This window comes from Anguilla anguilla, chromosome 3, assembly GCF_013347855.1.
Source record: "Anguilla anguilla isolate fAngAng1 chromosome 3, fAngAng1.pri, whole genome shotgun sequence".
In the NCBI taxonomy this organism is placed as follows: Eukaryota; Metazoa; Chordata; class Actinopteri; order Anguilliformes; family Anguillidae; genus Anguilla; species Anguilla anguilla.
In genome coordinates this window covers 11,479,150-11,492,018 of record NC_049203.1, presented here as the reverse complement: position 1 = coordinate 11,492,018, position 12,869 = coordinate 11,479,150, and the positions used below count along the sequence as shown (strand labels likewise).

The following is a 12,869-nucleotide window of genomic DNA, read 5'->3' as shown; positions in this document are numbered from 1 at the left end:
TTTGAAACCATAGTGGGGTTACACTTGGTTAGTAGAAACACAGCCAGCCTGCTAATTGTGGTTGGACCAGTAATGGGCAGCCTTCCCTCCAGGCCAAACAGAAAGCCAACGCCACTGTTCATTAGCAAATACGCTGTGCCACAGAAAGGATGTCCCAGTGAATTTCTCAATCATCCCCGAGGTTAGATGGCACGTTGGCGAAACATCTGTCAGGGAAGGTAAATCACCACCCCCTGCTATAAAGAGCTTTGAGGTCTATGAAATATGATTTATGAATCCAATTCGCTACAAGTACTGCTACTTCCATTTCTGCACAGCATTTAAACTTTCTGTCTTCACTTTTTCTCTAAATGTGGAATGCCAAAGGGTATCTGTAGGCCTATTCCACCACTGTGACCTCTTTTAATTGAGGAGGGTACACATCTGCTTCTAGCGCTGCCCAGGTTCCAACTCAAATCTGATTTTTATTTCAATTATGTTTTAATGGTAGAGGTATATATATTTGCAATGATTTACTTCTGATGCAATAACAACATTTATTTTGGGCTACAGGATTTATTTATTTATTTTGGTTAGGACCCCTTTTTTGGAATATTACTTTTTAAATAATTTGTGCCCATAAAGGTATACACTCCACTCCCCAATGGCTTAAGGCAGAGTATTAAGTCTAAAATTAGTGAGCTGTACAGTTAGTAACGTTCTGATAAGGCCACTGCAACCATCAATTGCACTGCCTTGTGTGTTGTTGAATGAAAACTCAGCAAGAACCAATGCATTTAATTTAAAGATGGACAAACATTTGAGTTCTATGTAACAACGCACAAAATATAAGACAAAGTGCAGATCTTATGTTGGAAAGGAGCCTGTCGCTAGAGCATTGGTCACTAGTAGTACACGCTCCAGGCTGGCCTTCAGTACAACGCCATATTATCAGCATATTGTTGTGACACCAGTGCAAAATATCGAGGGCGTTTTCAAATAATTCTGCACGTACAAAATCTCACAAAATGACTAGAAGCCCGCTGTAAAGTTTATTTCTTAATTTAAATACATAATAATTATCAGCGACCACACATTTCCATTAATTCATGCATCAGGCAGAATCGACACTCCAATACAACTTTAACTTTACGTTAATCCAACTGCAAATCTGTTCATTTGCAGTGCACTGTAGGTCAACCTGTTACACCCCTGTCACACTCCCTTCGACAGTGACAGGGCTATCCTTTGAGGGTCACTCACTTTTGGCCTCTTTCCAGTCGGTCTTGGCTGAGTCCAAGTTGATGGAGTCGGACCCTGTGGCCATGGCGCGCAGCGAGGTCGAGTGCAGAGAGGCAACTACTGTGGAAAGACCCAGGGCACCCAGCAAAACGCAACAGCCCTGCCGGATAGACCGTGCCTTCTTGCGGGAAGGCGCCCAACCAATGCCCGTCTGAAAGGACACTGAGGTGGTTGAAAACTTCGCACTTCGTCCGGATTCAGTTACACCAAAATGGAGGGTCGGATCGCAAACGTTCAAACGTCTGGTAAATACAGACAACGTTTGTTTACGGCCACTTGAATTTAGCAATGACTTTGACACACGACTTGCAACTGTATCGTTACAGCTTAAATTGAGGTTCAAGATCGGACCAAACACTTTACCACTGTTGATACCACGAGAGTGGGTGAGTACACCGAAACTGATTGGGATTTTAATACGACATGCAAGTGTTGACATTTGAAACGCCATACTAGTGACACCGACAGGCATTCACTATCGGGTTCACGTAGCTAAAAAGGAATCGAGCTAGCAGTCGGTTTCAGTTTTCTGAGAAGAGCTTTACCAGCCTATATTCGCGCGGCGCTGCCAGTCAGTGTTCAAATATGGGGGACTCTGGCTCGACGTACAGTAAGTAGGCGGACCAAGCAACCTCGTACACGCTTCCAATAACCAATCACAGATGTAGTTACCTGGAAGTCGAATCTGACTTCCAGCTAATCTCAATACGTACAATTTACCTACAAATCTGGGAAAAACAGTATGACAGCATTACGGTTGTAACTAGTTTACATATAATATAGTGTGCATATAAGCCTGGCACTATAATGTTTTACTTATCTCATTTAACATATTAACTCAAATATGCACAACTTCCGACATCTTCTCAACCAACAGAATAATCTGATGACTTCACTTGCACCATATATCCAATCGGAAACTATTGTGTTCCATAGTCGCGTGTAGATTGGAGCGCAGTTGAGATACACAATTCGAGTTTCCAATCAGTTTTCAAGAAGTTTCCAGAACAAGTCGTTTTCCAGAACACGTCCGATAGGACGAGAAACTTCCATTTAGGGCCCGCCTTAACTTCTGTTATGTCGGGAGCAGAGCATTTCTCTCAAATCAGAGAGAAGAGGGAAGGTGTACCAACTTCAGAGATACCAAATCAATAAGTCGTATTATTTTATTGGCGTGTTTATTAGCCTATGGAGGAGAAGGATTCTTTGTCCCGCCTCTTTCTCAGGCGGTGAGGTTGTCATCTCACAGTAGCTTCTGGAACCTCATGGTAGCACGATGGAGAAAGTAAGTACAGACACCGGTAACTAACAATTTGAACGGTCAATTAAGGTTATATTTTGCTTTTCAGTAATTTATTTTAGAGATATTCGTCGGGTTGAAAATACTGGTCGCATTGTTGCAAGCATATTTTCTCGGAGAGAATCTGCCAGCTGCGATTTCAAGAAGCTCTATTGCGAGTTCGGTAACGTTAATGTTAGCTAGCTTAATCGATAGTGTTAGTTATTTTTTATTTAATGTTAGCATCGCTGTGTAGTCCTCTTTGTTAGTAATTGCACTGACCAACAAGGTATTTCGCTTTCTTTTCCGGGATAGGGCGAATGGCTAGGTAACTGTCTATTCGTAGTTGCTAAGCGCTAATTAGCTATAACGTTACACCTAGCTTCAGTCGGTGCTTCGACAAGGGAAAGACAGTTGGCTAGCGCTACATGGCTAACGTTGTCAGCTAGCTAGCTATCGCTAATTGAAGGTACCTCGTTACTGCCTTATATGATAGCCACCGTTGTCTATCGAAGTCGACTAGTTCGAACTCTTCACAGTTTAGAAAACACTGTTTTTGTTCCGATTGCCTTTTTATTTTATTGTGTATCTGTCTATGCACTAGTGTACTGTTGTTAACTTGCTAACTTGCTCTTTGGCATTGTAATGCCAATGCTTAGCTCTTGAGCAGCTGCCGTTTGTCCATTTAATTTAGCATAGTCGGAATACAGGCCATGCAGTTGGTTTTAGTTGTTTTATGTTTAAAGGTCCGGATTTGTAGTTAGCGGACTAACATAGCTAATCAGTGTTAAACGCTAGCTAATGTCTTAAGGTTCGTTTCATGTTTAATAATTCTTGTAAAATGAAAATTGATTAATAAAGCTCTTTAAAAACCCTAAGTTATCAGGAGTTTGCTCCAAGCTAATGTTGTTACCCATCATACTCTCCAGAAAGATGGGGGTGGGGTGTTGTTGGACACATGCAGCTAGCAATCAAGAGACAGAAATGTGACACCGGTATTTTAAACGGGGAAATAAATCCTTAGCTTTAGTCGGACAATAGGACATGCTAATTCAGCCGAGATAAATCAATCCTAAAACTATAGGCGGTGGAGCTGATAATATTATTTTATACAACGGCTAAATACCACGAGCTAAAGCTCAAAGGAACGTAAACATCCCCGACCTGTGTTGTCTTGAAAAGGATAGAATTAATCAAACTGAATTGTTCTAACACTGTTATTCCCAGTGTTGAATCACACACACCTATGCAGACAGCTGTTGGAGTCTGTAATCATATTATCCTGCACTGTTCGTTGTAGCTTTTTGTTGCTTCTATTAATGCAAGGTCTTCCACAAACCTGATGTGTTCTGTGGGTTTGTCTTCAATGTGATGTGAGGAGCGTGTCGTCGGTTGCCTTTGTGTCACACTTCTTCTATCCTGTTTGTAGTTTTTTGCTTCTCTTATTTAACATGGCACACCCCCCCCCCCCAAGCTTTACTCACTGAAGCCTGTACACCTGTGGCTCTCTGGGCCTGGTCGCACCTCACCCTGTCTTTGCCTCCCCTGCCCAGGTAGCAGAGTTGAAAGACAAGGGCAACAAGGCACTGAGTGGAGGGAAGATCGAGGAGGCCGTGCGCTGTTACACCGAGGCCATTGCCCTTGACGCCTCCAACCACGTCCTCTACAGCAACCGCTCCGCCGCTTACGCCAAGAAGGGCGACTACGAGAGCGCCCTGAAGGATGCCTGCCAGACCATTCAGATCAAGCCCGACTGGGGCAAAGTGAGTGACATCATCACCGGCCTCTTTACTCAGGTTGCCTGTCTTTAGACTGAGCTCGACTTGCATGTACATGAACGGACCGAAATGCAATTCAAATTCATGTTGTTTCCAACCTTCAGGGCTATTCTCGGAAGGCTGCTGCCCTGGAGTTCCTTAAGCGATTTGAAGAGGCCAAAGTGACCTATCAAGAAGGACTCAAGCATGAGCCGTCCAATCAGCAACTGAAGGAGGGACTCCAGAACATGGAGGCCCGGTTAGCAGGTAGGGGTGGAAGATCGCGTTATTGCAACAGAAAAGTAAACTTGCTCACTGTCTTGGGAAGTATCTGTCTCCTGGAAGAGGGCGATCTGTTTATTGGAACTTGACAGTACTGTTTATTCTGATAGACAGCTTCATCTCAGAGAAATAACATTTCTCCTTGCCCTTGGCTATTTTGGCAAAATGAACAGTGTTGAAGTTACAGCATGTCAGTCACTGTGTTGACTCGGTGATAGAGTGCTTATGGTGACCCGTGCGCAGAAATGGTCAATTGAACCGTTCTGCTGGTAAAACAAAACATTTGTCTCTTATTACATCCTGCCTCCGGGGAGGTTGTGAGGGTCCGTAAATTCCAGACCTCTGCTCTGACGGGTCGTTTTCTGTCCTGTCCAGAAAAGAAGATGATGAACCCCTTTGCCATACCCAACCTGCACGAGAAGCTGGAGAGCGACCCCCGCACCCGCGCCCTCCTCGCCGAGCCCGGGTACCGGGAGCTGCTGGAGCAGCTGAAGAGCCGGCCGTCCGACCTGGCCACGTGAGTGCGAGCACGCGCGCGCCGCGCGCTATCCGGTCGGGGAGGGGGGAGGCTTTCTTCCCTCTGCCTTCAGGTGGCACCATATATCACAATTACTGGAACGCCTCAAAAATTTAACTATGCAAAGATTTTATGTATCGCGTAGCGTTTGATTGCATCGTATTATGCGTGTGTGCACGCGCGCTGATTTACTGTGACTCACTGCTTTGAATCTTATGCTTCTTTTATGTAGACGCTCGGTTGAAGTACTGGGATAATGATGCATATTAACATTAGGAGGTGGTTCTGCCGGTACTGAGGGTTTGAGCCAATTGTACTCTGATACAGAACTGCAGAAACCAGTGAAAATATCCTATTGCTGTGCTGGGAGGTGTGGCACAGTCTGCTGTATGGTTCAGAAGAGAGGTCCACCATAGAAATTTTAAGCTGTGCAGTTTTAAATGTTTGTTGCCAGCTGTCTTGGACAAGGTCAAGCAAGTGGACAATGAAATGCCGTTCTGAAGTCTGCCATCTTGTGTTTGTGTGCCTCTTTTAGGAAGCTACAGGATCCTCGTGTGATGACCACTCTGTCAGTTCTCCTGGGCTTCGACCTGGCTGGGGCTGAGGATGAGGAAGATGAGCCCCCCCCACCCCCGTCCCCGAAAGCCAAAGCCCAGCCGCCCCCTCCCAAAGAGGAGGACCTCCCGGAGAATAAGAGACAGGTGCGGCAGGGGGAGGTACTCTCGGGTCAAATCTAACCCCTTGGCTACTGTTGCCATAGCAATTTGATTGCCTGCCTGCTGACCTCTGATCTAAGACCAGTGGGAAAATAGATCAGCTTTTTGTACGCATATGGGTGAAGAAGCATCATTAGACTCATATCATTTGTTGTGGTGTGTGTCGTGAGGGCCTGGTTTTTCGTGTGGGGCTTTGTGTGTGACGGTTCTCCGTCCCTTGGCTCCTCTTCCCAGGCCCTGAAGGAGAAGGAGCTGGGCAACGACGCCTACAAGAAGAAGGACTTTGCCGAGGCACTGAAACATTACGAGGCAGCGCTGCAGCACGACCCCACCAACATGACCTACCTGTCCAACCAAGCAGGTGCCCCCACTCTCCCGCGCACGTTCATCTAGCTGTGTGATGATTGGGTCCCTGGCTAATCGTACCTTTCGTTCCAGTACAAATTGTTATTTGTTAGCTTCGTGTTATACTTGTTGGTTATAAATGGGCCTTTTTTTGCCTCGGTGATATCGCGGTTTTGTATTCCTGAGAGTAATGCTGATGTTCTCCACTGCTGTGTGTGGTTCTGGCTTAAGAGCATCTGATGAGTGGTTTGTAGCGTAATGTCTTGCGAACCCCTTGCCGATGTGCTTTCTCGGGCTGCTGATGGGCGGTGACTCGGCGAGGTTATTGACGGTCTTTTTTTTTTTTTCCCCGGGCAGCTGTGTTTTTTGAGAAGGGCGAGTTTGACAAGTGCAGGGAGCTGTGTGAGAGAGCCATCGATCTGGGCCGAGAGAACCGCGAGGACTACCGACAGATAGCCAAGTGAGTCACGTCTCTCCCGCTCTCTCACTCCCCCCCTCCCTCCCTCCCTCTCTCCCGCTCTCTCACTCCCCCTCTCCCTCCCGCTCTCTCACTCCCCCCCTCCCTCCCTCCCTCTCTCACTCCCCCTCTCCCTCCCTCCCTTTCTCCCGCTCTCTCACTCCCCCTCTCCCTCCCTCCCTTTCTCCCGCTCTCTCACTCCCCCTCTCCCTCCCTCCCTCTCTCACTCCCTCCCTTTCTCCCCCTCTCTCACTCCCTCCTTCTCTCCCTCCAGCTGCTGCTCTGCTGGGGGACTCATGAATTGGTATTATGTAAGGAGTGGGATTATGAGTCACCTCTGTCTATCACTGATACAAAAAACTGTCAATCCGCACATCTTTACTTATGGAAACCAACATGCGGAAATGTACGAACAGCCCACCTGTTCTGTTTTTTTTTTGTTTCCTAATGTCATTTCTTCTGTCCTTGACAGTTAACTGTATTACACTGCATGTAATGCAAAGTGAGATTGAATTGTTTTTTGTATAGTGCAGCCATTTTAAACATAGGAATCCTTGGGACAAGGGAAGAAATGTCATCATAACAGACTGTCCTTCAGTCTTTAGTGATTAAATGTTTTCATTTGGATTTCAAGGATCTTTTATGAGGTATAACGTGAAGTCAGCTTTCCTTTTTTTTTATAATTCCGGTCCATTTACATAAACATAATTTGCCTTTTCCCAAATTCTTTCAGTTGGAACCGACGTATTTACATATTAGAAGAAATGCTGCTAGAGCTCCAGTACTTTTCATGACACTTTGTGTATCTAAAGTGGTTTGAAATGCTTTTTTTAAAGCACACAGGATTATGTAGAGCAGGGGTTTCTGAGACCAACTCTCCCTGTCACTCCCTTTCCCTCTTCAGGGCTTACGCTAGGATCGGAAACTCCTTCTTCAAGCAGGACAAGTACGTAGAGGCCGTACAGTTCTTCCACAAGAGCCTGGCAGAGCACCGGACCCCAGAAGTGCTTAAAAAGTGCCAGCAGGTAGGGGAGTGCATGTCCCGCTCATCTCCCCCCCCCCCCCCCCCCCCCCCCCCCCCACCTCGTTCAGAGCGGCAGTGTCCTCACCTGTGTCTGTGCCCCGGCCCCTCAGGCTGAGAAGATCGTGAAGGAGCAGGAGAAGCTGGCGTACATCAACCCGGAAGTGGCCCTGGAAGAGAAGAACAAGGGCAACGAGGCCTTCCAGAAGGGTGAGGGTGAGGAGGAGGAGGAGGAGGAGGAGGAGCACTCGTGACTCCGCCGCGCTCGACTTGCGCAACGCACACGCGCACACACACCGTGCACGCTGGACTCGGGCCAGTCACAATGCTGAAGCTTGTGTTCCCTTTGGACAAACATTGCACCAGTCATAAACAAGCCATTTGGCCAACTGCCCATACTGTAGGTGGGAAGTAAAGGAGAAATCAAGAATAACGTTATTAATTTGAGACTATATTTATTCACCAACAAAAAGTATTGATTCATATATTTGTTTTGTAAGTTTTAGTCTGTGTGGGGCATGCTGTGAAAAAAGGCTAAAATATTAGCTGGGTAACTTGGCTAGGCAGGTTTGTAGAAAGCGAGTGCATTTTGAATGCTCTTCAGCTGTAGTTCTCCCTGTGCTGGTAGCAATGTGCTTGGCAGCCGAAGTCACAAGTTTTGATTCCGAACGGGGGAGTAGAGAATGGGGAGAAATATTTGTTTAAGAATAAAAAATAAAAAGTTTTAAATCAAGCATTAAACATGAGTTATTCAAGAACAACTCCTGCATGTTTTCCATGTCTGCCATTAATACATTTCAGCGGTTTAAGACAACTGGTTTTCTCCACACTGCCAGATAAGAGCAAAGTAGTGGCACCAGTTGCCATGTTGCCATTCTGCATTGCTTAACGACGGCCAGTTATCTTTGTGTGGCAGTCGGTTGGAAAAGGTTTTAAACCTTTTGTACAGCTCCAAGAGGAACAGCTCGTACCATTAAAGCACCTCTTCCTCGCCCCTCCAGGTGACTATCCCCTCGCAATGAAACATTACAGCGAAGCCATCAAGAGAAATCCCCACGATGCCAAATTGTTCAGCAACCGGGCGGCCTGCTACACCAAGCTGGCCGAGTTCCAGCTGGCTCTCAAGGTAACGGCGCACTCATCGCCCATCAGCGCGTCGTCATGTGACCCCCCCCGGGTTCCCGGGTGTTAGAAACCACACCAGCGCCGGTGTCACTGCCTTAATTGAGCGTGGGACACGGCTGTGTTTTTATAGCGTAAACTCTGGAGGTCTTCTCTGATGGCCTTTCAGTGGGTCGTATGCACACCTAAATCTGTTTACTGCATCCCCGGTCATGTTTGCCTTAGGTTATAAAGCCAATGTCATGTCTCCCTGCTGTCGAGGCTGGACCACATGGTTCCAAGCTCTGGAAGTAGGATTGAATAGAGGCGAAATCTGAGTTCTTTTTAGGTTTAGGAATCTGCTGAAAAACATGGGGGGGGGGGGGAGATGACAGGATATCAGGAGACCTTAGTAATTGGTGCACTTTGAAATGTTTTACTGCGTAAGACTGATGAAAATGCAGTTGAAATGAGTGGTGGAAATGCAAATGCTGAAAGCTTGATAATGATGGTATTGATTGCTGTTGTGGAAACTATCCCATTACGGTTTTTATTTACTAAGTGAATTTATGCCATCTTGTGAATTTGCAAATGGTTGTAAATGAGTCCCTGCCTGTGATTAAGTCAACACTGGCTCTTAGTTAAAAGCAAGAATTATTGGGTTGTCTTCAATATGAACAGCCTGGCGAGTTCAGTAGTTACTAAAACTCACTTGTTTGTGGAGATAATTTCTGTTTACTTGAAAGCCACGGTTTAAATCAGATTTTAGGCCCTAATGTCAAACTTAAAACATTTTGTCGCCTGTGGTTTGTGTCATTCAGGTTTCTCCCAGCATTACTTACCCTTTTCCTTCCTTCCTCCTCCCACAGGACTGTGAAGAATGTATTCGGCTTGAACCAACCTTCAGTAAGTTAACGTCTGCCTCTTTCAATCCTATTTTAAAATGCCCTCAATCAGTCAATCAAGGAACCCGCTGACCCCTCCACCTGCCCCCTCTGTGTTCTCCACTCCTTCGCTCTCTGTTTTTCATCACTTTCATCTGCTCTCTCTCTCCTCTTCTCCGTCTCTTTCGATCTGCCTCTCTGCAGTTAAGGGCTACACCCGCAAGGCCGCGGCCCTGGAAGCCATGAAGGACTTCACCAAAGCCATGGACGTCTACCAGAAGGCCCTGGAGCTCGACTCCAACTCCAAGGTGCGCCCGAGGTCCCCCTGCGCTGCCGTTCTTACACCCAGACGGTTCCTCCAGCTCGTCAAGCCTCCGCGTAGTCGCAGGCCTGGTCGTGTTTTCTCAATTGCCTGAGCAGCAAAATCAAGGACTGATCACGGGGAGGGCCGAACATTGCACTCCGGAACCCTACGCCAGCTGAAAACCAGATCGCAGATGACGGTCACCTTTTACATTTACAACACTAGTCTACAGCTGGAAGTTTATAGCAGCAGATTAGCTTCGCACCTCACTCCCAGAAGTGCACCATCTCTTAGGGAGCGATGTGGTGTGCTCCTGGGTTCTTCCCGTTGATGTGAGGAGGCCGTCTAGCCCCGTGTCCCAGCCGCGTCGCTGACTGCTCTCTCTCTCTGCTCTCTGCCTGCGGGGTAGGAGGCCACAGAAGGCCTGCAGCGCTGCTTGGTGAGCCAAACGATGGTGCGGAACGACAGCCCGGAGGACGTGAAGCGGAGGGCCATGTCCGACCCGGAGGTGCAGCAGATCATGAGCGACCCGGCCATGCGCCTCATCCTGGAGCAGATGCAGAAGGACCCGCAGGCCCTGAGCGAGTGAGTCCCCGCCTTGACTCCCACTCGCTGGGTTACCTTTATATTTACACACACATACACACACACACACACACACACACACACACACACTCACTCACTCACTCACTCACTCACACTCACGAGTGAGTCCCCGCCTTGACTCCCACTCGCTGGGTTACCTTTATATTTACAGACACATACACACACACACACACTCACACACTCACACACACACACACACACACACACACACACTCACACACACTCACACACACACTCACTCACTCACTCACGCTCACTCACGAGTGAGGCCTCGCCCCGACTCCCACCCGCTGGGTTACCTTTATATTTACACACACACACACACACACACACACACACACACACACACACACACACACACACTCACGAGTGAGGCCTCGCCCCGACTCCCACTCGCTGGGTTACCTTTATATGTACAGATACGCAAACTCAATCATTCACACTCACACACTCACTCATTCACTCACTCGTGAGTGAGGCCCAGCCCCGACGACCACCTGCTGGCTTACCTTTACATTTACACACATACGAGTGTGTGTGCTCACTCACTCGTGCACACATACACACACACGCTCGCACTCTCTCTCACACTCACGCACACACTCTCATTCTCTCACTCTCACGCACACTCACTCACACTCGCACACACTCTCTCTCACACACACACTCACACCTGTTCATCCACACATGATCAGTCCACCCACCCACCATGCTCACTGTAAGATGCTTAATCCCCTCTCTCTTTGTTGCTCCTCCAGTCACTTGAAGAACCCGGTGATCGCCCAGAAGATCCAGAAGCTCATCGACGTGGGGCTGATAGCCATCCGGTGATCAGAGCCTGGCCAAGGGAAAGAGCACAAGACGGGAGCAAGACTACCATTCCCCCACCCCTCTGCCACCGCCCCCCACCCCCACCATCAGCACCAAATCATCTCCAACCTGCACCAGAACCTCAGTTCTCAGAGGCCAGCTGACTGTTGCAGAAGACTTAGAAATCTTACCCCCCTAAAACGGTTTCTCAAAATGCATGCTTCACTGTCTCCAGTCAGGGGTACATTTGTTCTGTGATATTAAACAAGTGCGAGACAAATCCTTGAGCCTAACATTTCAATTTGTCAAATACATCGACTGTGAGATTAGATTCGTATAGAAGTTCTGAGGTGAATGTAGAGTTCCTGCAGTTCTGCATCCGCACGGTCATTACTTTGCTGAATGAGTTGTTATGGCAGTTTGCCGCTAATAATATTGTCCTATTTTCATCTCTCCCACTTCTAGTCTTCTGCCACCTATTCTTGCTTTCAGAAAGTAGCTGGCATGCTATCAAAGTTATTTCCTCATGCTTCTCATAGTTGGCTGCCTGGAACAGTGATTGAGCTTGTTAAAAAAAAAAAGCAAACACAGTATTATGTTCAGCAGGTTTAATTGGCTAACAAACAAAAAAAAACGTGAAACCATAAGCATTTTGAGACTCCTTTATTCCTGAGCCCCTAGTCTGACGCAGGCAACCTGCTCCTACACGATGCCATGATTCTCCCTGACAAGAGTGTCCGAGCACTTAAAAAAAATCTGCAGGCCTTTCTTTGATCTGAATGTATTTATTAGTCCACAGCAGTATACATATACACGAGTCTATAGCCGATTTTGTACCAGTTACTCCAGGGTTGGGCTTTACTGGTCGATGTGGTCGTGCAGTAGCTGTTGAGAGTGGCCTGTTAAACCCGAGTCAGAGTGTCAGCAGCAGCGTACCGCCATTGGAACAAGGCTGCTGTGCTCTGTTGTGACGTGTAGCGCCATTGTTCTGATCATGTCTGATTGGGCTGTTCCTTTGCAGCTGGGCAGCGAAACTCTTGTTTGAAGGGATACTGTGAGTGGAGTTGGGTTTTCAATAAAAAGGCTTATTTGTTTTCATGTTTGTATTTTTTTTTCCAGAATCAAAATCACTTCAGGGTTTTTTTTAATTCTCTTGAAACTAAAGCAAAAACGTAAAATGTTTCCTCTAATTTCTCTTGTTTGACATGCTGTTTTTTCTCTGATCTCTGTGGTGAATGTGTTAGGATTGTGAGAGTGTGATTGTCATTTTAAAGGAACTTGTTTGCATCCATTAGTCAAGGTCAGATTCCTCATTACATCCATAAAGGAATCTTGTCACTTCCACCATGGCACAACAGTTCAGACTTATGCTGAAAAGGTACTTGGTTTTCATCTAGAGGAGCAGGATTTTATCTTTTGAATAGTGGGGTTTATGTTTCTCAGCGTATTGCCAGGTTTGTCTAATGGAGATTGCAGAAGGAGGGTGACCTCACGAAGACAAATATGATG

At 46.9% G+C, this 12,869-nt stretch overlaps 2 protein-coding genes across 4 annotated transcripts in view; one reads left to right on the top strand and one right to left on the bottom strand.

The window, feature by feature from the left end:
* The window catches only part of macrod1 (mono-ADP ribosylhydrolase 1), a 77,102-nt gene extending 74,765 nt beyond the window's left edge, over nucleotides 1-2,337 (bottom strand). The window contains exon 1 of one of the 2 annotated variants that reach the window (XM_035411499.1): nucleotides 1,243-2,337. In XM_035411499.1, coding sequence (XP_035267390.1) covers nucleotides 1,243-1,753 — 511 coding nt within the window. In that variant the 5' untranslated portion in view covers nucleotides 1,754-2,337. The remainder of the gene's footprint in view (nucleotides 1-1,242) is intronic. The other variant, XM_035411498.1, reaches the window with a different exon arrangement.
* Nucleotides 2,338-2,413: 76 nt separating this feature from the next.
* Nucleotides 2,414-12,458, top strand: stip1 (stress-induced phosphoprotein 1). 2 transcript variants are annotated; one of them, XM_035411497.1, is made up of 14 exons: nucleotides 2,414-2,566; nucleotides 4,114-4,323; nucleotides 4,443-4,584; nucleotides 4,975-5,116; nucleotides 5,652-5,817; nucleotides 6,067-6,193; nucleotides 6,535-6,637; nucleotides 7,539-7,659; nucleotides 7,769-7,865; nucleotides 8,657-8,781; nucleotides 9,626-9,662; nucleotides 9,845-9,948; nucleotides 10,354-10,529; nucleotides 11,309-12,458. In XM_035411497.1, the coding sequence occupies exons 1-14, from the start codon at nucleotides 2,558-2,560 to the stop codon at nucleotides 11,379-11,381; spliced, it is 1,632 nt and encodes a 543-aa protein (XP_035267388.1). In that variant the 5' UTR covers nucleotides 2,414-2,557; the 3' UTR covers nucleotides 11,382-12,458. The 2 variants fall into 2 exon arrangements, with proteins under 2 accessions (XP_035267388.1, XP_035267387.1); XM_035411496.1 differs by having other exon boundaries at nucleotides 7,769-7,871.
* The last annotated feature ends 411 nt before the right edge of the window (nucleotides 12,459-12,869 follow it).